The sequence below is a fragment of the Nyctibius grandis genome, chromosome Z (assembly GCF_013368605.1).
Source record: "Nyctibius grandis isolate bNycGra1 chromosome Z, bNycGra1.pri, whole genome shotgun sequence".
In the NCBI taxonomy this organism is placed as follows: Eukaryota; Metazoa; Chordata; class Aves; order Nyctibiiformes; family Nyctibiidae; genus Nyctibius; species Nyctibius grandis.
The window spans coordinates 56,268,663-56,294,345 of record NC_090695.1 but is presented as its reverse complement, the minus strand read 5'-3'; the positions used below and the strand labels follow the sequence as shown (position 1 = coordinate 56,294,345).

Here is a 25,683-nt window from a genome sequence, read left to right as displayed (position 1 = left end):
CACTGCTCTTCAGAGTCCTAGGTAGGCTTGAACCCTCCAGTTTAAAAATAAATTATTGCTGGAAGTATGTAGCAACATAGAAAATCATTGTTGTTTGAAGATGATCAGGGAACAAATTAGTGTTTGTTGTGACACAGGAAGCAGGGAACTTAGTTTACAATGAAAAGTGTTTTGTCGCATAATAAACAGTGAAACAGTAGAACTTGTTATTGTAGGTATTTGAAGGTTTAAAGCATAATAAGTTAAATGCCCATCTTGGAGATATGAAATATGGCATGACCTCCAAATTGGAGGTTTATATCTGACTGCTAGAGGTTGGCAGTATGTGCCAACGGAAGGATCAGTCTAAACAAGCATGTGGTCGTTTTTTTTGATGTTGTGTGTTTTTTTTTTTTTTGTGTCAGTTAGTGGCCATTGCTGGAGAGGCTGTAATTGGCTAGATGACATAAGGGAGATTGGTGGTGTAATCTGTGACCAGGTAGTTCACAGGCTATTGCTAAGCAATATAAAACTCTTTTCTTGCAGGAAGAGGTAAAGTATTTGTGGAACATATGTGAATGAGAATATAAATTTTAAACAGTTGTCTGATTTTACAGTTGTAGAGGCAGCATATATAGTGGTGGGATATGGGTGAACAGCGTTTTAGCTGCTTACACACTTGGTAACTTTGAACTGTAGTCATGTGCAGTGAAGGAGGTAATAATTTGTATAGAAGGCAGCTATACTTTAGCTTCTTAGGAATCTAAAGATCAGAGCATATGTTGGGTAGTCTGTAAAGCCCCTATCAGTATTATTTTGTATATGCTAGCGTGAATGGCATAATAGGCTATTAGTTTTCCGAGTAGAAAAACATTTATTTCTTTTAAAATATCACAGATGTTGAAAGGGAAAATACTAATTTTACACAGAAATGTGTACACACCATTTTTAATGTAGCATTTAAAAGATTTCAGTCTGGTTGTTTCTTTGGTGCCACCAGAGGGCATGGGACTACAGGGTTTTTTTTTGTTTCCAGTATCCTGCCATCTGAGTATTGATTTCCTGTTGTTTTCAGTTCATCTATTTTATAAGTTTCTAGTATTTGTCTTTAAACTGTTCAGATTCTAGGATGTTGGCCCTATGTCTCAATTAGCTTAATCTGGTTCCGTTTTCAAAATATATTTTTGTCTTTTTGGAAGCAATAACTCTTTGCTTGTGTTCTGTTTTAAAACCCGTTATTGTTTCCAGGGTGTATAAATCTAAGGGAAAAAAAAACAAACAAACAAAAAAAAGCCAGTGGGTCAGCACTTTAAACAGCCCAGAAAATGAGGGGACAAACTTACCAACAGGTTAAAAAATACTAGAATGTATTTTCTGCAGAATTACGAAGAACTTCCATAAAGATAGAATTATAGGAATGGCAATGTAGTAGAATACAAAAGGCTGACTGGTATCTCTTGGGAAGGAATGGTTTTTTTTGTTCCTGCAGACTTCTTAAAGTGAACAGAATTTAAAAGAAAGTACACATCACAATTTAGAAAGGAGGCTTAATCCTTTGCAAAATACAGCCTAAGTACAGAAGTTGATATTAACTTGGTATTTGTGGTAATTGAGGAAAGCAATTTGTCCCTTAAAAGGAAAATCCAAAGACATCAAGTGAATTATTGGCAAAGGGGAAAAAATGTCGTGTACAGATGTTGTTTCTAATATTATTCTATATTACTTAGAAAATAAGGCATTGGTGCTAGGAAAAAGTTTACTTCTCATTAAAATCATAGGTCACAGAGTAGCTGTCTAGTGAATAAATGTTATTTGTGTTGAATGTAATGGGTAAAATATAAATGCCTGAATCTGCAGTGGGTTTTGTTGTAATGACAGCTTCTTGAAGAAAACTTAATCATACATTATGTATTTTGGGGTCTGACCATAACTTTAATAATAGGAAGTGACTGGCTTTTGTTCTCTATCTTTTCTTATTATTGTTAGGTTGAAGTCAGTCTGAGGAAAGAATGAAATTACTGTTAAGACGAAATATCCCTAAAAACATGTTGAATAATCTGGCCTTTCGTGATTCTGTAAGAGCTAACACATTCATGCCTGAACAAAAGCATACCTCAAATCATTTGGAAGGAGTGGCTAGTACATGAGAGGGCAGTAGCATTTCCATGTATCTTGTTCTGCTGTGCTCCCTACTGTATTCCAACAATACAGTGATTAGATGCTATTAAATTGCTTTGTGGTATCTGTCTCTTCTTCCAAGTTGCTTTGGGAGATGCGTTGACATCTTTCAATTCACATTGATGTTACTCTATATCATTCCTCTTACGGTGCACAGTAGAATTATCTACAAAATCCTGTTTGGCAGCTGAATATGATGTTCTGACTGAAAGCGCTATCAGTTTGAGCTGTCTTTTACAGGATTAACTTGGTGTTTGTAATGGTCCAATTGCACAGCTTATTGCTATGATCAGGCTGTTGAGGGATCTTTTAGCCCCATTAAGTGCTTTTGTTCATTTCTCTCTCAAAATCAGTGAAAATAAGAAACTCAGTGTTTATTGAAATACTGTTTTACACGTCCAGGAAAAATCTAAAATGTATACATCCTGTTAATCCCATCATGATGTGGCTGCCTGCCTTCTGAAAAATGGCTTTCTCTTTGATATTCTGATGTGATAATAAATGAAAAGATGAGATTTTTGCAAATCTATGAAAGACATGAAAAAAGTTGAAGCTGGCATAATTGTTACTGGAAACAGTGTGACCTTTTGAGACTATCTTTGTGTCACTGATTAAATCTTGTGCTGCGAATTCAAGTTCATAGTGGTAAATACAACTTTTGCTCTTTCCCCTTATTCTGAAAGGAGAAGATTTCATATGTTGGTTTAGTTTCTTATTAGCTTGTCTTTACATAAAATATAGAATAAAGATTTATTTTATTTTTTGTGTGATCATATACTATTGTGAAATAGATTTTTTTAAAATTCTGTGAAGAGTTGGTCTGAGAAATAATTAAACTTTACTTTTTTTTGCAGGGCCAGCTTTCAATATTACAAGAAAAAATAGATCATTTAGAACGCCTGTTGGCAGAAAATAATGAGATTATTTCAAACATACGGGATTCTGTGATCAATCTGAGTGAATCAGTAAAGGATGGTCAAAAAAGTCCAGAGGCTATAAACTTCAGTCAAGGATCTGTCTCTGAGCTCTTTCCTTCTGCCTCAGTTTTGGTTGCAGTTGATTCTGAGGATTGTTTGTTTGCTTCAAAAAGTGGAAGTCATGATTCAGGTGTACAGGTAAGCAGATATCTGTCTTACTCTTCTGGAGTTCTAGCTGTCATTACCTTTTAATTCTGAAAACATCTAATTACTGGTACAAGCTTGGTAGTAAGCTCCGAATCTAAGACATAATAGAATTGTTCCAGTGAGTGTTGTGTTTAACAGATGTTATAAAACTGTTCATTTTCACCTTTTTAAAACTGTCTAGAAATTAAATAGTGATTATGAAGAGCCAACATTCCAGAAAGCTTAAAAGTTCTTAAAAAAAAAACCCAAACAAAAACCAGTGATTATACTCAGATTATTGTCCAGTACTATGAGAAGTTCTTTGGAAGGAATTTGAGACTCTCTTTCAGTTTCCCCAAATTGTTCTAAAATTGGTGACAAATAAATTGTAAATAGTGTATAGTCTTGATTTAAATAGGTTTTACATTTTAGGCATATATGTGTAGTTGGGTCTTGATGGGGAGGTAAAAATGTTCAAGAACTAATAATTTAAAAAAAGTCTCAGGTAATGTGTTCCCTTCTGAATGCCATTTCGGTATTTCAGCATTCTTGTGTGTCTCCAGTTTGTACAGGCACTTTGATCAGAAAGGAGGAACTCTTGGAACAGAAAGAGCTGTTGGAGACCAGCGTAGGGGAAAGGGACTTGGGGGTCCTAGTGGACAGCAGGATGACCATGAGCCAGCAGTGTGCCCTTGTGGCCAAGAAGGCCAATGGCATCCTGGGGTGTATTAGAAGGGGTGTGGTTAGCAGGTCGAGAGAGGTTCTCCTCCCCCTCTACTCTGCCCTGGTGAGGCCGCATCTGGAATATTGTGTCCAGTTCTGGGCCCCTCAGTTCAAGAAGGCCAGGGAACTGCTAGAGAGAGTCCAGCGCAGAGCCACGAAGATGATTAAGGGAGTGGAACATCTCCCTTACGAGGAGAGGCTGAGGGAGCTGTGTCTCTTTATCTTGGAGGAGACTGAGGGGTGACCTCATTAATGTTTATAAATACGTAAAGGGCAAGTGTCATGAGGATGGAGCCAGGCTCTTCTCAGTGACATCCCTTGACAGGACAAGGGGCAATGGGTGCAAGCTGGAACACAGAAGGTTCCACATAAATATGAGGAAAAACTTCTTTACAGTGAGGGTAACCGAACACTGGAACAGGCTGCCCAGAGAGGTTGTGGAGTCTCCTTCTCTGGAGACATTCAAAACCCTCCTGGACGCGTTCCTGTGTGATATGGTCTAGGCAATCCTGCTGCGGCAGGGGGATTGGACTAGATGATCTTTCGAGGTCCCTTCCAATCCCTAATGTTCTGTGATTTTGTGATTCTGTGATATACCATATTGACTGGTGAGCATGAACTGGGGAGGTTGAAGTTTTTGAAGTCCGACACTTCAAGTTGAATTTATTTTGCTTTCTGGTGATGCTTGTGAGTTCATAGACTCTTATATATTCAGTTTTAATGGAGTGTTTCAGGAGCACTGAGAATACTGTGTGAAGTTTGTGATCTGTACTGTTTTTGGGAGTCTTGTGAGAGTACTATAAATATTCATAGTACTCTAAAGCAAAGATTAAATTTTGAAGTCCAGCTTTCTCATTCTAGAAGTAAAAGTATTTCTATTGCAGGAGAATGACAGTGGACTTAAGATGAATAAGTACACATATTAGAACAATTGTAACGTCTGATGTATCATTCATAATGCCTTTAGGTTCTTCAGGGATAGGCACCACCTTAATGTGTCTTCTACAGAGAAAGAAGTTTTTTTAAAAAGGCAATATCTGACTGTTCATGCTTCTAATATCCATTAAGACTTCTGTGCAGGAAAGTAAAGCATGTGGACCTATGAGTACACGTTTTCAAGTTACTGGGTTGTTAACAGCTTATTCCTCATACAGTCTCTTACCATATTAAGTGATGTGCTTTTTTAGGTGCATTAGAAATAAGTTATAGTAAATGTGAATTGCGAATTTTGAGGTAAAATGTGTTGGATTAAATTCTTGAACATGTTAACCTGTTCTGAATGGAAAGTAAAACATGTTTGCTTAAACTGTTTTCATATTTTGCTTCACATTTGCAGAATGTCAGAATGGGTACCTACTGTCAGATAATGTACCTACCTACCTAATGGCAGGCTGTAGTGGTTAAACTGCTTTTTGATAATTTTCTTTACTTTTAAGGTTATATGCATGTACTTAAGTAACAAATATAGTAGGGAATATTCTTAAAACTATTCTCCTACTCACACTTTCTTTCCTTGCTGTGCACAGGGAGGGAGGGCTCTAATGTTTTTCATGTCATCGCATTAGTACCTTGTACTCAGCAGATTAACCACTGTCATCATTAAGTCACTTTAATACTGCTTCTATGTACAGTTTCTCATTCTGCGAGTATGACCTGCATTTCAGTTACGGAATCTAAGACCTTGACTTTAGCAGAATTCCTGTAACACCACGTTAATGAGCTTATCTACATTACTGTATTTGAATACAGTTTTACTATTTAATTCTTTGTCAAGCATGATGTATTCTGCAAGGTCAGTTAATTTATTTTCTTCTAGATTTTTTTTTATAAAGACTGAGAAATTCTGAGTAGCTTATTTGGAGCTTTTTTTTAATTAGGTTTTAAATTCTAAAACAGATTGTAAGTGTTAATTACCTACCGTTCATGAATGTTAACGTAAACACACAGATTTGGACCTTACTTTTTCCATGTTTGCCTTTTAAGTGGATGTATGAGAATGAAATGAGAGACTAGAAGGAAGTAAGAGCTAACATAGGTGAGACATAGTATTTGGAGAAATATCACTTTAGAGAATGAAGGCAAAAGAGGCTTCACTGAATAAATTATGGGAGTTCATTATAGTCTCCCATAATGGAGAAACTGTTATGAGAATGCATTCAAATATGGATTAAAAACCTTTGTGATATTTCAGTGAGAAATATTACTGGGACTTGCTACTCAGAGAAGTGTATTTTCTTTGTATAAATCAGACAAAACAATTTACTAGTAACTTGGGACCCAAAGGATTCTTGGATAGGATAGCTAAAGAATTTTTTTCATGGAGGAGTCATAAATCAAGAAAATATACACTTTGTTAATTGTGGTGTTTCTAATAGGTAGGGAACTGCAATAGAGCTGGCCACTGAAAATAACACTGAACTGAGAATTGATGGAATTCGGATTAAATAGAAGACTAACGTGTACTTTTATTCAAAAGATGAAAATGGAGCTAGGTAATAAAACCAACAAAATGAACTCTGGGTTAAAAATGGTTGTGACCTGACACTTTTTTAGGTCAGTAGTTGAAGAAGTATCTGGAATTTGTGCTCAAAGAAGATAGAATTCTCAGCAGCCATCATGCTGAGCTGGAAGGTCTTTTAACTAATATGGTGAGGTGTCTCCTCTCTTGTCCCTTTCAACTACTGAAGCATCTAACATGGAGCTTAATAATATTGTGCCTTTTAAAAGTGAGGCATGAATCACTCTTTAAAAAGGTGACCTGAAGAGGCATGAACTATGCTTTTATTTCTTCTGTGCAGTAGTTTAGTGTTCACTGGGGTAAATGTTGTGATGTTTGCTCAAGACTGGCACTACTTCAGCAGTCTGAGTCCTTCAGTATAGATAAAGAATAAGCCCATATAGTAAAAAAGCCAACTGTTAAGTTTTCAAAGGTTTTAATTGAAAATCTTGTCACAATATGACTATGTTCTGAAGCAGCCATAACAAAGACATGCAGCATCCTTTTTGAAATTTCTATTTGGCTACTGTTTTTACAAAGCCCTTGCTTACTATATCAGTATTTTATACTTAGAAATTAAATTAAAATATGTCCAGGAAATACTTCTCTGTAACCTTTTTTGCTTCTTACTGACTAGGGATTTGGAACTTATTCTTCACTTGCAGTCATGTAACCTGGTCAAGTGATGATGTAATTTGTAATTAATCCTTTGCACAATTCTTACTGAGGATGGTGATATATGAAAGATAAAAATGCCTTAACATCTATCTTCTGGATGTCTTGGTGTAAGTACAGTGATTTCAGCCTGATCTGGCTTCAGTTTATTCCAGTGTACATTTTTTGAGTCCTCATTTTTTTTCTTGGCTTTTTTTAACTGCTTCTGATTAACATTCAAATCACAGAATGACTGAATGGTAGAGGTTGGGAGGGACCTCTGGTGGTCATGTGGTCCAGCCCCCTGCTCAAGCAGGGTCACCTAGAGCCAGTTGCCTAGGACCATGTCCAGATGGCTTTTGAGTATCTCCAGGGATGGAGATTATACAACCTCTCTGGGCAACCTGTGCCAGTGCTCAGTCACCCTCACAGGGAAAAAGTGTTTCCTTGTGTTCAGGAGGAATGTCCTGTGCCCATTGTCTCTTGTCTTGTCACTGGGCACCACTGAAAAGAACTTCACTTCTCCTTCTCTGCAGTCTTCCTTCAGGTATTTGTACACATTGATAAGACCCCCCCAAGCCTTCTCTAGGCTAAACAGTCCCAGCTCTCTCAGCCTTTCCTCATAGGAGAGCTGCTTCAGTCCCTTCATCATCTTAGTGACCCATTGCTGGACTCTCTCCAGCGAGTCCATGTATCTCTTGTACTGGGGAGCTTAGAACAGGACACAGTACTCCATGTGTGGCCTTGCCAGTGCTGAGTAGAAGGGAAAGATCACCTCCCTTGACCTGCTGGCAGCTCTAGTCCTTAATGCAGTCCAGGATCCCATTACCCTTCTTTCCTGCAAGGGCACATTGCTGTCTCGTGTTCAGTTTGGCATCCACCAGGACTTCCAAGTCAGTTACTGCAATGCTACTTTCTGACTGGCTACCTGCAGCATGTCCTGGTGCCCCAAGTGCAGGACTTCGTTCTTCTCCTTGTTGACCTGCATGAGGTTCCTGTCAGCCCATTTCTCCAGCCTGTCAAGATCCCTCTGGATGATAGCATGATCCTCTGGTGTATCAGCCACTCCTCCCAGTTTGGTGTCATCTACAAATTTGCTAAGGGTGCACTCTGCCCCATCATCCAGATAATTAATGAAGGTGTTCAACAGGATTGGACCCAGTAGTGACCCCTGAGTATAGCACTGGTTACTGGCCTCCAACTAGACTTCATGCCACTGATCATCACCCTCCAGGCCTGGCTGGACAGCTGATTTTTGGTCCATCTCACTATCTGCTCATCCAGCCCATACATCAGCAGCTTCTCTATGAGGATGTTACAGGAGGCAGTGCTGAAAGCCTTACAGAAGTCAAGGTGGACAATGTCCACTGCTCTCCCCTCATCCAGGCCAGTCATTTCATTGTAGAAGTTTCTCAAGTTGTTCAAGCATGAATTGCTTTTGGTGAATCCATGCTGACTATTCCTGTTGACTTTCTTGTCCTTCCTGTGCCTGGAAATGGTTTCCAGGATTAGCTGCTCCATCACCTTCTCAGGGATCAAGGTGAGGCTGACCAGTGTGTAGTTCCCTGGGTCCTCTTTCTTGCTGTTCTTGAAGATAGGAGTGATACTGCTTTCCTCCAGTCACTGGACACTTCTCCAATCACTGTGATCATCTAAAGGTTCTTGAGAGTGGCCTTGCAGTGACATCAGCCAGCTCCCTCAGTACTTGTGGGTACATTCCACCAGGGCCCATGGACTTATGTATGTCCAGTTTGTTTCATTATTCCCTGACCTGGCCCTTTTCCACTAAGGGCACATCTTCCTTCCTCCAGACTTTTCCCCTTGTCTCTGTGACCTGGGTTTCATGAAGGCTGGTCTTCCTAGTTAAGACTGAGGCGAAGAAGATATTCAGTACCTCAGCCTTTTCCGTGTCCTATGTCACCAGGCCCCCTGCCTCAATTCAGCAGTGTGCCCTAGCGTTCCTTTTGTCACCTGTGTACTTACAGAAGCCCTTCTTGTTTCCTTTGACACTCATGGTCGGATTTAATTCCATTTGGGCTTTAGCTTTCCTAACTTTGTCCCTGGATGCTCAGACAATGTTTCTGTATTCCTCCCACGTTACCTGTCTCTGCTTCCACCCTCTGTATGCTTCCATTTTGTGTTTGAGTTTTGCCAGGAGTTCCTTGTTACAGAATCAATCAGGTTGGAAGAGACCTCTGGGGTCATCGAGTCCAACCATTGCCCTGACACCACCATGTCAACTAGACCATGGCACTAAGTGCCATGTCCAGTCTTTCCTTAAACACATCCAGATATGGTGACTCCACCACGTCCCTGGGCAGCCCGTTCCAATGTCTAATGACCCTTTCTGAGAAGCAATGCTTCCCAGTGTCCAACCTGAACCTTCCCTGACGAAGCTTGAGGCTATGTCCTCTTGTTCTATCGCTAGTTGCCTGGGAGAAGAGGCCGACTCTCACTTCACTACAACCTCCCTTCAGGTAGTTGTAGACTGCAATAAGGTCACCTCTGAGCCTCCTCTTCTCCAGGCTAAACAGCCCCAGCTCCCTCAGCCGTTCCTCACAGGTCGTACCCTCCAGACTCTTCACCAGCTTGATCGCCCTCGTCTGGACTCGCTCCAACACCTCAACATCTTTCTTGAAGTGCGGAGCCCAGAACTGAACACAGGATTCAAGGTGCGGCCTCACCAGTGCCGAGTACAGAGGGATGATCACTTCCCTAGACCAGCTGGCTACACTATTCTTAATAGAGGCCAGGATGCCATTGGCCTTCTTGGCCACCTGGGCACACTGCTGGCTCATGTTTAGCCGGCTGTTGATCAGCACGCCCAGGTCTCTTTCCGCCGGGCCGCTCTCTAACCACTCTTCCCCCAGCCTGTAGCGCTGCATGGGGTTGTTGTGGCCGAAGTGTAAGACCCGGCACTTGTTCTTGTTGAACCTCATGCCGTTGGTCTCGGCCCATCTATCTAACGTGTCCAAATCCCTCTGTAGGGCCTTCCTACCCTCCAGCAGATCGACACTGCCACCCAGCTTGGTGTCATCTGCAAATTTGCTGAGGGTGCACTCAATCCCTACGTCTAGATCATCTATAAAGATATTGAACAGCACCGGCCCCAGAACTGAGCCCTGGGGAACACCGCTAGTGACCGGCCGCCAGTTGGACTTTGCCCCATTCACCAGCACTCTCTGGGCTCGGCCATCCAGCCAGTTTTTAACCCATCGAAGAGTCCACCCATGCAAGCCCCGGGCAGCCAGTTTATCTAGGAGGATGCTGTGGGAGACAGTGTTGAATGCCTTACTGAAATCTAGATAGACTATATCCACAGCCCTGCCCTCATCTACTAAGCGGTCACTTGGTCATAGAATGAGATCAGGTTGGTCACGCAGGACTTGCCTTTCATGAATCCATGTTGTCTGGCCCTGCTGCCCTGATTGTCCTGTATGTGCCGTGTAATGGCACTCAGGATGATCTGTTCCATCACCTTGCCTGGCACTGAGTTCAGGCTGACAGGCCTATAGTTCCCTGGATCATCCTTCTGGCCCTTCTTGTAGATGGACATTACATTTGCTAATTTCCAGTCAGCTGGAACTTCTCCAGTTAACCAGGACTGCTGGTAGATAATAGAGAGAGTGGTTTGGCAAGTTCATTTGCCAGTTCCTTCATTACTCTGGGGTGAATCCTATCTGGGCCCGTAGCCTTGTGGGTGTCCATTTGGCACTGTTCATCCATGCAGGCCTCTTGGCATTTTTGTCTGACTTCCTACTTGTTGGGATGGACCACTTCTGAGGTTGGATGAGTTGATCCTTCAGTATTAAACAGCTTTCTTTGGCCCCTTTTCCTGCCAGGGTCTTATCCTGTGTGACTCTGCCAAGCAAAGAGACCAAAGTCTGCTATCCTGGAGTCCTGTGATGTGATCTTGCTTTTTGCCTTCCTCTTTCCTTTCAGAGTCCTGATTTCCACCATCTCATGGTCACTGCAGCCAAGGCTGCCTTTGACCTTCACAGCCCTAGCAAGCTCCTCATTGTTGGCAATTATGAGGTCCAGCAGAGTACCTGTCCTCAGTGGCTTCTCTATCACTTGGGTCAGAATGTTATCATTGATGCACTCCAGGAACCTCCTGGATTGCTTATGCCCTGCTGCGTTGTCTCTCCAGCAGATAGCACGGTGATTGAAGTTCCCCATGAGGACCAGGTCCTGCAAATGTGAGGCTGCTCTGATCTGTCTGTAGAGGGCTTCATCCAGTTATTCCTGGTCAGGTGGCCTATAGCTGATAATCCACTACAACGTCACCCATACTGGTCTGCTTTTTAGTCCTTGCCCGTAAGCTCTCAGTTGTCTTCTCACCCATCCACAGGCAGAGCTCCACACACACCAGCTGTTCTCTCACATAAAGGCCAACTCTCCCTCCTTGTCTTCCTGGCCTGTCTTTCCTTAATATCTTTTATCCCTCCGTTGCAACTTTGCAGTCGTTAAAGTCATCCCACCATATTTCCATGATCCTGAAAGCATGATAGTCTTGCAACTGCACACAGATCTCTTAACTCATCGTGTTTATTCCCCATGGTGTGTGCATTAGTGTACTTCAGAGGGGCACCTCGGCATACTGATTTCCCAGAAGGGGTTTTGGGGATTTCTCTGTAGCTGTGCCTTGTAGGCACTTCCTTGCTTACATGCAAATGCTGGAGGTGACCCTGCTTCAGCCCTGTTTTGTTGATTTTTTTGGTTTTTTTTAAATTATTTTTTGTTTAATCCCTTCATGTCATATCATTCTTGTCCATCACTCCCTCACAGGGCTGCTGGTAACTATCTCCCTCCCCCTTTATTCCTAGCTAAAAGCTCTCCTTAACAGGTCAGCCATCCTCCTGGCAAAGATACCTTTTCCACACTTAGTGAGTTGGATTTTATCTCTTCTAAGGAGACACTGATCTGCAGACAGGGTCCCATGGTCATAGAACCCCAAAAGCTGTTGCCAACACCAGCTCTGGGGCCAGTTATTGACCTGTACTATCAGTGTCCTCTCACACCCCTACCCCTCACCAGCAGGATTGAAGAGGACACCAGCTGGGCTTCCATGACCTTGATTACTACCCCCAGAGCCCTGTAGTCACTTTTGATGCAGTCTGGGTTGCCCCTAGCAGTATCATTGGTACCCACATGGAAGAACAACAAGGGGTGGTAGTCAGTGAGTTGGACAAGCTTCTACAGTTTCTCTACAACATCCTGGGCCGCTGGCAGGCAGCAAACCTCTCTAGATGATGGGTCAGGTCATTGAGCCAGTTACTCTAGACAGCTGTTGCAAGATCTATTTCCTGAATTGCAGTTTCCAGCTCTTGAGCTCATAACCATGGGAGCATGGTTTGAGATAACTATAAGGTAAGAGATGTTAGGGAAAAAATTATGTTATGTATGTTATGGACTGTAAAAATTGGTATCTTGCAGACTGCAGAAAGTTGCTTGTGAAATTCAGGCTCCATCCATGAGAAACTCATAGGAATGTGGGCAATTCCATGAATTGTTGCTTTTTAAACAAATATGTTTTTATGGTTGAATTGCCAAAAGAGTTATCAGTCTTAAGGTCACTGATTGGTAACTGGCAGATTTACAGAGTATGCACTTAATTTTCTTCAGAAGGTTGCATTTCACAGAAAAATTACAGTTCCTCAAAATCAAATTTTAGAAAAGCAAGAAAATATGGTATTAGGCTAATTTCTATGTAACTCTTATTTAGTCCCTTCAAGCTGGCCATACAGAATGCATAATATCTGCAAGTATTGCACATGTATTTTCCACTAAGCAATATTGTCGAAAGGTAGAAGCAATCCTGGTGGAGCAGTGATGTGACAGGAAGATCTCGTACAGGCCATAGATACTTAGTGTATGGACATTGTAGGCCCAACTGAGGCTTTGCTAGTTCTGGTATTACAGAGGCTTGTATTCCAATCTAACATTACTTACTTCTCTTTGTGTCTTAAACTAATGGCCTTTTTGGCACCCAGCCTGGGGCTTGAGGAATGAGATAAGGACAGTTACTGGGAGTGATAATGGTCATAACTTGGATTGGACATTACCAGAATAACTGTGGGGATTCTTTTGTTGTTGTAATGAGGTGACAAGGGGTGGAGTTTTATCGTGTGTGTGAAATTTCCACTTTTTCAGTGTTATGTAATTTTAATTTTGGTGTGGGAATTTTGTTTTGTAGACGTAAGTGAAGTTTGTGAAGAGTGTGTGATGAATGTATATTTTATTGACTGTTCTTAAATACATGTTTGACAGAGGTGAGGGTGGAATGTACAGGGTGGAAATGCCCACGTGTTGGCAGTGGGGGGGCTCCAGGGGTGGTGTCTTTGAGGAGAGGCCACTGCTCCATGCTGGACACAGCTGTTCCAGCCAGCTCCAAAACAGACTCACCACAGGATACAGCAGAGCCCTCCATCAGCAAGGGTGGTGGCACCTCTGGGAGAACATGTTTTAAGAAGGGGGAAAACACAGCATGGCAGTGAGGGATAGGAAAGAAAAAGTGGGAGAAACAACACTGTGAACACCAAGGTCATTGAAGAAGGAAGGGAAGAAAGTGCTACAGCCACTGGAGCAGGCAGGGGAGACCACCGTGGAGCAAGTATTTCCCTGTAGCCTGTGGAGGACCCCATGCTGGAACAGGTAGATATTTTCAGAAGGAACTGTGGCCCATGGGGGATCCACACCAGGGGCATTCCTGAAGGACTATATGTAGCCTGTGGAGAGGATCCCATGCTAGAGCAGTTCATGAAGGACTAGCTTGTGGAAGGGACCCCATGCTGGAGCAGGCAAAAAGTGTGAGGAGGATGGAGTGACAAAGAGGAATCTTATGGACTGACTGCAGCCTCTATACCCCTGCACCATTTGGGGTAGCGGGACATAGAGGAGTTGGGAATGAGGGAGTGAAGTTGAACCAGGCTAGAAGAAGGGTGGGTAGAAGGTGTTTGAGTTTTGTCTTTGTTTCTAACTATCCAGCTCTATTTTAATTGGCAGTAAATTAATTTAATATTCCCCAAGTTGGGTCTGTTTTGTCTGTGATGGTAATTGGTAAGTGATCTCCCTGTCTTTATTTTGACCCATGTGCTTTTAATCTTTTTTCTCCCGCTGACCTGTAGACTGAGAGAGCAGCTGGGTGGGGGGTTGGCAGTCAGCCAAGGTTAGCCCATCACAAGGCCTTAACTTCTGCAGTCAGATGTTTGTTTCAGATGCCTGTAAGACAGAAACCAGCTTACCACTGGAAGGTTTTAACTCTTGTGGTGTTTATGTAGTAAATGACTCCTGTAGGCTATTTTTGTGGAAGTGAAATGTTTTTTGAAAAAGTTTGTCAGGTGTATAATTGTATTCTAACATGGGGTTAGAACTAAACTGAATTTTAGTTTAAGTTTTTTAAACTATCATGCAAGTAAAAGGCTTGTCCAGATGACAGTTCATGCTCATAAAGTTTGCTTGCTTTCCTAAAAGCAGACCAGAGCATTACCAAAAAAAAAAAAAAAAAAAAAAAAGAAAAGTTGGATATTGTAACTTTCGTCCAAACTCACATTCGAAGATTCTCTTTGAAGCTATCCGGTGGTATCTAAATTTTATAGGAACATGTTAAAGTAACTCTAGAGTTGCTTTATTTGCCTGTAACCTTCTTGTTTGCATTGACAAGTGAAATATGTTCTTCCTTGTATAATTAGTGTACTGGGCAACAGTAAATACAGAAGGAGCTTTGTTGTAGCAATTGGCTATGGTTTTGAACATTTTCCCTTTTGTGAGTTTGACTTTTGCCTCAATCACTCTCATGTTGTCATCCCTTCTTACTGCTTGCTTAGTTTGTCCTCTTCACCTTCTGCGTTCCCTTATTTAGTGTATTGTGCTATTCTGTATAATCATCTCCCTACACTGCTGCCCCAATGCCATTGTGAGCTGCCATAATTTTCGTGATTTAAGGCTCTTATTCCTACTGTTTATCTAATTAATTTCAGTTTCCTCAGAACAGGGCCTGATAAATGCTCTTCCTCCTGCCAGCTGTGTCGAGTGTCCTAGTGTGAGTTGAAACTTGCTCTCATTTGTCAGTTTTCTGTTCATTTAACACTTCATCTCTCCTTGTGTAATGAACAAACTGATCCATTTTGATGAAAACAGCTTTGGTTTTTAATAACAGAACTGTTTTTGTGAATTCATGTTTTATATTCTTCTAACTCTTTTTTAGATGTTGGATGTCTATGACATTCTTCCTTTCGATAATCCAGATGGTGGCGTGTGGAAACAAGGATTTGATATCACATATAATGAAAATGAATGGGACAGTGAACCTCTTCAAGTTTTTGTCGTGCCTCACTCACATAATGACCCAGGTAATATTTTAACTGTATTGATTTGGGTATCTAGAGACTTTTGAATTAAGAAATATATTGCCATTTCTGTTAAGATTTGGATTTTTTTGAAGCGTACTACTTAATATGTTAGATTTAAGTTTAGCAAGGCAGTTAAGCAGATGTATAATTCAAGTGCCAGTGACTTAAGTGACAACTTAAGTGTTATGATAAAAGTTGTACATGTACTTATTTATTAACTGCAGTAGAACTTTAGTGTTGATATTGGAAGGTAGTATGGATTTTCTGTGTTCATCCTGCTCGTAACCCAGTAAATTTATTCATTGCTGTGTTAAATATGGCCTGTTCTTATTTTGACTTTTTGAACTGCCATAGATATTTAACCCTCAACCTGTGCTAAAGAGATGTGCTTTTTGGAAAATGTGACAATGGCAAATCTGAGGTTTTCTGACTGTAATGCTTTCTTTAGTCTTTTGTGGACACCCCTGTCCCCAGCCTGCAGTGGGATAGTGTAAAGTCTGGATTTAAACTGAAACCTAGATATGCTTACATAATTTAACTGCTTCCTCCCAAGTGGATGTTTACTGTGTAATAAATAAAATGAAGAAGTGTCACTTTATTTTGCAATGACTGTAAAATACACAAAAAAGTAGTATATTATACTGCTGTAGTATACTCCCTGTACATGTACATTGACCTTGAGAAGCTGATGAAGCTGCTTGTTATTGTGGTGAGCCACAATTTCAGTGATTTTAAATTTTACTACTGTGTATCTTTCATAACAATTTAATTTGTTGTTTGAAGTACTGTGGATCTGAGTGAAGTAAGGTACGGTAGTTTGAACATAAGTGACTTTTATTTGCATATATCTAGTGTTTTCAAAGAAAATGAACACTGGAATTTTGAGGGACTGTGTTGTCACAAACATACATAACATAGTATGGATATGGTAAAAATATTAAGAGAAAATAATCACAGTATAAACTTGAATCTGCCTTTTTGTAGAACAGTCTTTAAACCTGTGTCCATTTATTTCCTCTCTGGTCGTTGTTCTCTTAAAAATGTTCCTAGAAAGAAGCCACACTATGTACAGTCATTTAATGAATCTGAAACCATCCTAAAAGAATGTACAGAAATTCTAATTCTCTTGGTTCTTATTAGAAAGGGGTATGGAGTTTACCTCTCCCCCTTCTTTCTGCTGAAGCTGGTAGGATGTTATTCTAATTGGGGGAGGATGGTTGGCATCCCACTAGAGACCAGTTGCCTAGTGTCACATCTGTCCTCCTGAGATGATTTTTAGCTGGATTGAACCCACTGCACAATGCAGGCTGAAGTAGCTCTACAGAAGCACAAGGCTTGGGAGCTGCAGGGGAAGGTCCTGAGGGAAGCTTTGCAAAAAACTTCACCAGTGTGCATTCATGTCATGAGGTTCGGTAGGGGCTCAGAGTTCTGGCATTGATATTCCGCCCCCCCCCCCCCCACCCCCCAGGTTCTTTTTCTACAGGTTTTTAGTAATTTTGGTTTCATCTTTTTTTTTGAATTATTTTATTTTTATTTTATTTACATTCCCTCTGTAACTGTCTTCCAAAACAGAATACATTGGGCTGATTTACTCTGTGGTGCCTGGCCTGTCTTGTTAGTACTCCATGCGGAATTGATCAGTTTATGTTGCCGTTCTGGAAGGACTCTTTGGAGCTAACCTTTAGCTTTCTGACCTCCGGCTTCCTACTTCTTATTATCTAGGTTCCTGTCTTGCCTCCTATAATCACAGCCAACACCTGTTGTGTCTGACAAACTTTGGTGTTGGGTGCCTTGATCTAGTGTTTGGTTCATCCTGTAGCACCTGTTCTGCTTACCAAAAGTGGCCCACTGAGCACTGGTATACTAAGGAATTTGAGTACTGAAGTTATTGGACGTCTTTTCATGTCAAGATTACTTTGGTAGAGACTAAAATCGGTTACTAAAAATTATGTTCTCCCTCAGTGTATGCCAAGCAAGGCCTATAGTCTTGAGGCTGCTGTTGACTCAGCTGGCCAATAGCAAAGGCTATCAATATCAGGGTATGCTGAAGGAGGCTTCATCAGAGCCTCCAAATTTTTGGATGTCTGTCTTTTGGGGCTATCAGACTGAATAACTCTGTATTGCTCCTATGAGAAGTGTCCCAAAAATAGTGGAATTGTTGGGAAGACATCTCTTATTAGCCTCCAAATTAGGATGGCAAGTTACTAAACTCAGCCAGTGAGAAATGCGTTGAGCTTCACTATATATTTGCCATGACACTTGAAATATTATACCTTCTTTTGGAAGGTCAGAGGATAACAAGGGTTTTCTCCAGGTCCAGAGAACCTCTCTATGTATGGCATTCTTCTCTGTTAGGTTGGGGTTCTTGGTCAGTATTTAAAAAAAAAAAACAGTGAAACAACAAAAAACCAAACAAAAAACCCCCACCCCAAAAACCCCAAGCAAACAAGTAAAAATACCCCAAACATACATCCCCCAACTACAAACCAAACAAAAAAACAGAAGCCTCAAATAAAAAAACACACCACAAAAAAAACCAACAAAAAAACCCACCAACCAAAATCCCTCACCTTCCCACCCGCTCCAAAAAAAAGTTTAAGTCACCAGAATTATTGAACTTCTAAGACAGATAAAGCATAGATACTGCTCTACAACCAGAGGTAGCCTCACCAGCGCCTTTTCATGTTTAACTTTTTGTGTTATCAATCATGGCATTTCCTGTACTTTCCCAGTATGAATTTTCTACTTACCCAGGAAGTGTGTTTGCGATGTTTCTGTCTGTTCCTTAGTTTTACATCTGAATGATGTCTCTTGGTGCACTTTAGAGCTCCATTTAATGAAGTTTAATCTGATTCTATTTTGCCCTCTCCAGCACTGCTCTAGACCTCTTCTAGGGGTGTGTTGGGACGTAATGAACTTAGCCTCATAGATGGATTTTTACTAGCATTCAGATATATATCTTGGAGGGAGTCACTCATTAAATCTATGGTAAAGTACTTGTTCTTCCAGCTATCTGAAAGAAGTCCTCTCTGTGGCTGCCCCTTCAGTAATAAGGTTTGAAGAATTCTGGGAAGTTACAAGAGCTGTCTCTAATCTTCCTGTTGCAACTGTTTTCCTGCATAGGTTATGCCCACGGACTTGCCTGAAGTCTTAATGGTGTAGTGATTCACCTTTGATAGCTGAATTTGTTACTGGTGTCTAGTTTTGGTTCGTAAAGTTTTCTTCCTTAATACCTGAGTTCATCATGCCTTTACTGTAAAATTATATCTATCCTTCCACCAGGAGCAACTAAAAGCAAGAAATCTGCATGTCTTCATGCATTCGTTCTAAGTATCTCCCAGCTTGTTCAGACTCCTAGCTGATACTATGTAGAGTTAAACTGAGGTATAATCCTGGTAAATGTAAACTGTTCCATCACCAAAGGTGATCGTGTGAGACTGGTTATTGTTTGCTTTTACAAAGAATGTTATGGAACTCTCATGACTTGATAATACTTTTGGTAAGGACATTTCTGTGGCATTGTCTGCAGTATGAAACTGCATATTGATAAGCACTTGAAAGCAGGAAAATTTATCTGTAGCAGAGATCTGAAATCTCTTGTTTAGCTAATGGTTACATTATTCCTTTCCCACAGAGGATTAAAAGGCATGGTGCAAAGGAAATGCTTTCTGGCAAAAAACCTTAAGGCATAATGAACCTGTAGTGTAACAATGTACATTAAAAATATTTACCAAGAAATGGGGTCAGTAAAGATATAGAATGGTTTCAGTGGGAAGGGACCTTAAAGATCATCTAGTTCCAACCCCCATGCCATGGGCAGGGACACCTTCCACTAGACCAGGTTACTCAAAGCCTCATCCAATCTGGCCTTAAACACTGCCAGGGAAGGGGCATCCACAGCTTCTCTGGGCAACGTGTTCCAGTGTCTCACTACCCTCACAGTAAAGAATTTCTTCCTAATATCTGATCTAAATCTACCCTCTTTCAGTTTAAAACCGTTCCCCCTCGTCCTATCACTACATGCCCTTGTAAAAAGTCCCTCTGCAGCTTTCCAGTAGGCCCCCTTCAGGTACGGGAAGGCTGTATTAGCTGCAGAAGCTTTAAATTCTCATTACATTTTATGTTTTCTCATTTTGGGCTACTTTAACTTTTCACTTAACCAGTTATGCTAGTGAGAATCTGTAGCTCAAAGGCAAAGAAACTGCCTTGAAACAGAATCCGTAGGTAAGGGAGTGGTCTTAGGTTCCAAGTTCTGTTTTGGGAGATGACTTATGTCCTGGTGCTCTGAAATACAGGTTGCTAAACCTGGGTTAACTGCTTCCGTGTGAATTCAGCCAGGACCTACAAACTCGAGGTCTCTATGCGTCTCCTTTCAGTAGCTAATATATTTACCTGTTATGGGGAAATCAGGTATGAGAATGGGTCCCCTTCACACTTTTGATCAGTGGCAGGCATAATTGTCTCTTAGTTGCTGGCAGTTGATGAAGATTTGAACCATCTTGGTAGCATGTCTGATTTGCACCCAGTGCAGATTAATCTCAAGTCACAGAGAGATGTTCAGTTTACAGATAGCTGTGTTGTGTGACGTTATAGCCATTGCAGATGAGTGGCATTTCTTTCTGGAGCAGATTAATGAGCAATCATATAACCTGCTGTGCTGGCAAATCCCTTATGTTAGCTCTCGTGTGGTTCCACAGCAGTTTCATGTGACTGCCTGAAGTGGATTTGGCAGCTGAACTCTAGAGAGGAGAACCCTGCTCAGGGACAGGGATATTGTCAACCATCACAACTGGACTTGAAAGATGATGTTCAGATATGACCCGAGGGGTCGAAAGACACTAGCATTTACTGCTCTGTTGGCAGTGATGATTTTGGTAATGTCTTCTCATTAAATTATTTAAGAATTGCAGCTTGTGAGCTTTGTAATATATGTGTGTACCAGATCAGATTATTGCTGAATGTGGTTGTTACAGACCCAGTACAAACAGCACTTAAGTGGAATTGAAAGAGAATAAAATAGATTTTCCCTCCCCCCTCCACTTGCCCACCCTCAGTTTCTACCTAAGTGAAAATATACGTAAAAGTGTGTGTGCACGTCAGGTCTAAATACTACTTTTTAAAACTTCATTAATTATCTGTAACATTGGTAACTTCTTTACCTTACTAGCACTCACATTAACCCATTTATATTATTTAAGACAGTCTCTATTTCTCAGGAGGAAATCTGTATTGCAGTGTTAAGATAAAAGAAAACATAAGCATAAAAGTTCGATGGTGTTAATGCACCATGGAGTTTCAGGTTTGTTTTCTGTTGACCCAATCTGGATATGGTTTTCAGGTGACTTCTTAGTTTTCCTGACACGGTTGGAACACAGGTTATTTAGACTGTTGTCTGACCCACCAAAATATAAGAATAGGTTAGTACAGAGCTGAAGCAGAAAAGAAAAAATGCTAATTGAATGACATCTGAAAACTTTACCTTTTAAAGTTTCAGAATGTAAATTGAAAGTTCACTGATTAATGTGTTCATGTTGTGTTTTAATAGGAAGATTAAAAAAAAAAAATCACAGTCACCACTGTCTAGAACTTGTTTTCCTTGTTGTGAATAGCAACAGTATTATAGTGTTGCCTAAAAAAAAGAACTATGAAGGCTACGTAAACACTATAAAATATACATTGAATGGTGAACACCCAATTTTTTTGTTTTAGAGGAAGAAGAGATGTCGGAATAGAATGGGAAACTGGGCAGCTCACAAGTTTTTCTTGACATGCTGAATTACAGAAATCTGTTTTATTCCTGGCTCACTTCTCAGTATTTCTGTGGTTGCATATGAGGTGGCAGGGGACTTTTGGTAAGAGTGTTTTTGCTTTGTCTGGGAAAAAAACCCAAACAAACAAACAGAAAATTCAGGGCAGTTCCATTGAAAATTGACTGGGCTATTAAGAGAGCACACTTCTAATTCCTGATCAGTAGAAATTTTCTTCCCATCTTAGAGGGCAGCAGATTTGATACGTACAAAGCAGAAACAGACCTTGCATTGTGTTAGCCAAACGCAGAAGAAGTCTACTTACAGTTTTTGAAGTACCTCATGGTTCATGACAGATTTTGCTTTTGGTGAAATGTGCAATCATTTGAGTTTTTAGCTATGCTTATGAAATTAAATGTGATTAAATATGAAATGATTCTTGTGGTCCATTGAGCAGAGATCTCTTACAAGTTAAAGTATGCCACTGGAAAAGTAAATAAACTGTTATATCTTTTTAATATTGGTGTCCCTGCTTCTACCTAAATGATTTTATTTCAAAGAATATTTCTGGGGAACAAAAGGCTCGTCTTCTATTGATCTTCTTCTCAATCAAATGAATAGTTCAACAGAGGGATGTTGCAGGTGTCTTTCTGTCTTATTCTCGTTTATACTATGCCAAATAGAAAAATGAAAAGCAATCTTAGACTGCTTTTAGTTTTAATTTTGAGATAGACTTATCTGAGAGACATCATGTTTCTCAAATTTTCTTTCACAGCCTTGGCTAATGAGTCATTCATCCTTATTGAAAAGATAATTCTTTTTGGTGAAATTAGCACTGAAGTTTCATGTCAGAAACATCTGTAAAATATTAACATGTATATTTGCTCTATTTAGTTTTGACATCATAGAATGATGATGCAAAATTTCTAAATTAAAAAGTTGGTGTGTATATTCTATACCTTAAAATAAGGGATTTTTTTTTTTATTGCTGAATCTAAAAAGGAGCTAATGCTAAATTCTTTCCTTGTGTAATTGTACTTCCTAAAATGTAAGTTAAAACTTAGCTTTTGGCTTTATTTCTAGTATTTGCATTATTGTAATTATTGTGTGCCTGTATATGATAAGTTAAAAACATACAGCAAGCTTAAGTTCTCCAAAGCACTGATAGAAGCTCATGGCTAAATGTCCATTGATTTTTTTTTTTTATTGTTTTTAAGAAAAACTTTTTCCATTGCAGCATCATATGTTATGTGGAGCATGGATGTAGTTAAGAACTAAGACATCCTCTTTCAGCTTATGATTCTTTTTTACCCCTTTCAGCTTATGATTCTTTTTTACTTCTTGAGCTACCAAAAGTTACTTAATTTTGTCTTCTTCCAGGAACTAGTTAGTTGAGAATTAAGTATAAGTGTAAAAAAAAAAAAAATTCCGTAAGTTTTTTACTAACTTGGGTGTACATTTTAAAAATCCAAGAAATAAGTTCCACTAATTTTGTTTTAAAGAGATTGCTTTTATTTTCTGGAAAGCTGTATAACGCTAGCTGAAATTCGCAGAATCACAGAACCACAGAATCAATCAGGTTGGAAGAGACCTCTGGGGTCATCGAGTCCAACCATTGCCCTGACACCACCATGTCAACTAGACCATGGCACTAAGTGCCACGTCCAGTCTTTCCTTAAACACATCCAGAGATGGTGACTCCACCACGTCCCTGGGCAGCCCGTTCCAATGTCTAATGACCCCTTCTGAGAAGCAATGCTTCCTAATGTCCAACCTGAACCTCCCCTGATGAAGCTTGAGGCTGTGTCCTCTTGTCCTATTGCTAGTTGCCTGGGAGAAGAGGCCGACTCCCACTCCGCTACAGCCTCCCTTCAGGTAGTTGTAGACTGCAATAAGGTCACCTCTGAGCCTCCTCTTCTCCAGGCTAAACAACCCCAGCTCCCTCAGCCGTTCCTCATAGGTCATACCCTCCAGACCCTTCACCAGCTTGGTCGCCCTCCTCTGGACTCACTCCAACACCTCAACATCTTTCTTGAAGTGCGGAGCCCAGAACTGGACACAGGATTCAAGGTGCGGCCTCACCAGTGCCGAGTAGAGAGGGATGATCACTTCCCTAGACCGGCTGGCTACACTATTCTTAATAGAGGCCAGGATGCCATTGGCCTTCTTGGCCACCTGGGCACACTGCTGGCTCATGTTTAGCTGGCTGTCGATCAGCACGCCCAGGTCTCTTTCCACCGGGCCGCTCTCTAACCACTCTTCCCCCAGCCTGTAGCGCTGCATGGGGTTGTTGTGGCCGAAGTGTAAGACCCGGCACTTGTTCTTGTTGAACCTCATGCCGTTGGTCTCGGCCCATCTATCTAACGTGTCCAAATCCCTCTGTAGGGCCTTCCTACCCTCCAGCAGATCGACACTGCCACCCAGCTTGGTGTCATCTGCAAATTTGCTGAGGGTGCACTCAATCCCTACGTCTAGATCATCTATAAAGATATTGAACAGCACCGGCCACAGAACTGAGCCCTGGGGAACACCGCTAGTGACCGGCCGCCAGTTGGACTTTGCCCCATTCACCAGCACTCTCTGGGCTCAGCCATCCAGCCAGTTTTTAACCCATTGAAGAGTCCACCCATGCAAGCCCCGGGAAGCCAGTTTATCTAGGAGGATGCTGTGGGAGACAGTGTTGAATGCCTTACTGAAGTCTAGATAGGCTACATCCACAGCCCTGCCCTCATCTACTAAGCGGGTCACTTGGTCATAGAATGAGATCAGGTTGGTCACGCAGGACTTGCCTTTCATGAATCCATGTTGTCTGGCCCTGCTGCCCTGATTGTCCTGCATGTGCCATGTAATGGCACTCAGGATGATCTGTTCCATCACCTTGCCTGTCACCAAGGTCAGGCTGACAGGCCTATAGTTCCCTGGATCATCCTTCTGGCCCTTCTTGTAGATGGGTGTTAACATTTGCTAATTTCCAGTCAGCTGGAACTTCTCCAGTTAACCAGGACTGCTGGTAGATAATAGAGAGAGTGGTTTGGCAAGTTCATTTGCCAGTTCCTTCATTACTCTGGGGTGAATCCCATCCAGGCCCATAGCGTTATGGGTGTCCAATTGGCACAGCAGGTCACTAACCGTCTCCTCCTGGATTACGGGGGGTTCACACAGCCCCCCATCCCTAACTTCAGGCTCTGGGGGCTGAGTCTCCTGAGGACAACCGGTCCTGACATTAAAGACTGAGGCAAAGAAGGCATTGAGCACCTCTGCCTTTTCCTCATGCCCTGACACTACACTACCCTTCTCATTCAGCAAGTGGTGGAGGCTCTCCTTGACCCTCCTTTTGCTGTTAATGTATTTGTAGAAACTTTTTTTTATTATCTTTGACTGCAGCAGCCAAATCAAGCTCTAACTGAGCTTTGGCCCTTCTAATCTTCTCCCTACATGATCTGGCAACATCCCTATAGACCTCCCAAGTTACCCGACCCTTCTTCCAGAGCAAATAAGTTCTCTTTTTTTCCTTAAGTTCTAGCCTAAGTTCTCTGTTTAACCAGGCCGGTCTTCTTCCCTGACGGCTTGTCTTCCTACAGACTGGGACAGCCTGCTCCTGAATATTTAGCAATTCCTTTTTAAAGCATGTCCAGCCTTCCTGGACTCCTTTGCCCTTCAGGACCGACTCCCAAGGGACTCTGTCCACCAACCTCCTAAAATTTAATGATTTTATTTGATTTTGCCATAAAATTAATAAATTACTCAAGTTTCTTAGATTGCAAGAAGCAGCACTGACGTGTGAGTTTTAGACTCCGTGAAATCAAATATTATGTACTGTGAAGTAAATCAGAGATGCAAACTGCCCTCAAAAAATGCATTAATTTAGCAAAAGATAGTATTCCGTTCATCAATGAGATCTGCCTCTTCATTAAAACAGATTTAATGAGAAAGTAGAAATTTTTTTGAGGGCATGTTTCCTCTTAAACATTGGAGGGTGACTTATGGTAGTAAGCAATTGAAAAGCCTTTTTTGTTTAATTTCAACAGTTAATTTTAAACCAAAAGACAAAAGAAATACAAATGTAGGGGAAAAAAAAAACCAACAGCCTTGCAGATACACGTAAGCAGTGCTCAAACACTCTTGTTAGTAACTATCTAATGTTTTCAAAGTTGTTTTGTGATTCTTGTGATCGAATTATAAAGTGCTTTTACTCATTTAGGTTACTTTTTGCATAATGCTAATTTGTCAGCTTCTGTTCTGATTTTGTCCTGAAACTTTGCCTGTGTCTCTGCAACTGTGTCTTACCTGTGCTAAGACACCAGAATACCTTTCTCTAGTGCAAGGAGCTGGTAGAACTTCAAGAGGGAAATTGGACTGGAAAGTGTAGACAGGAATAATGGCAAATCAATTAATGAAATGTTTCAGGGTTTTTTTTCATAGCAATGGATTGCATTGACATTTGGATATGA

The 25,683-nt window shown here is 41.0% G+C and overlaps 1 protein-coding gene across 2 annotated transcripts in view; it reads left to right on the top strand.

The window, feature by feature from the left end:
- The window catches only part of MAN2A1 (mannosidase alpha class 2A member 1), a 146,875-nt gene that overhangs the window by 9,646 nt on the left and 111,546 nt on the right, over positions 1-25,683 (top strand). For both annotated transcript variants that reach the window (XM_068422413.1, XM_068422414.1), the window contains exons 2-3: positions 3,012-3,272; positions 15,341-15,485. In XM_068422413.1, coding sequence (XP_068278514.1) covers positions 3,012-3,272; positions 15,341-15,485 — 406 coding nt within the window. The remainder of the gene's footprint in view (positions 1-3,011; positions 3,273-15,340; positions 15,486-25,683) is intronic.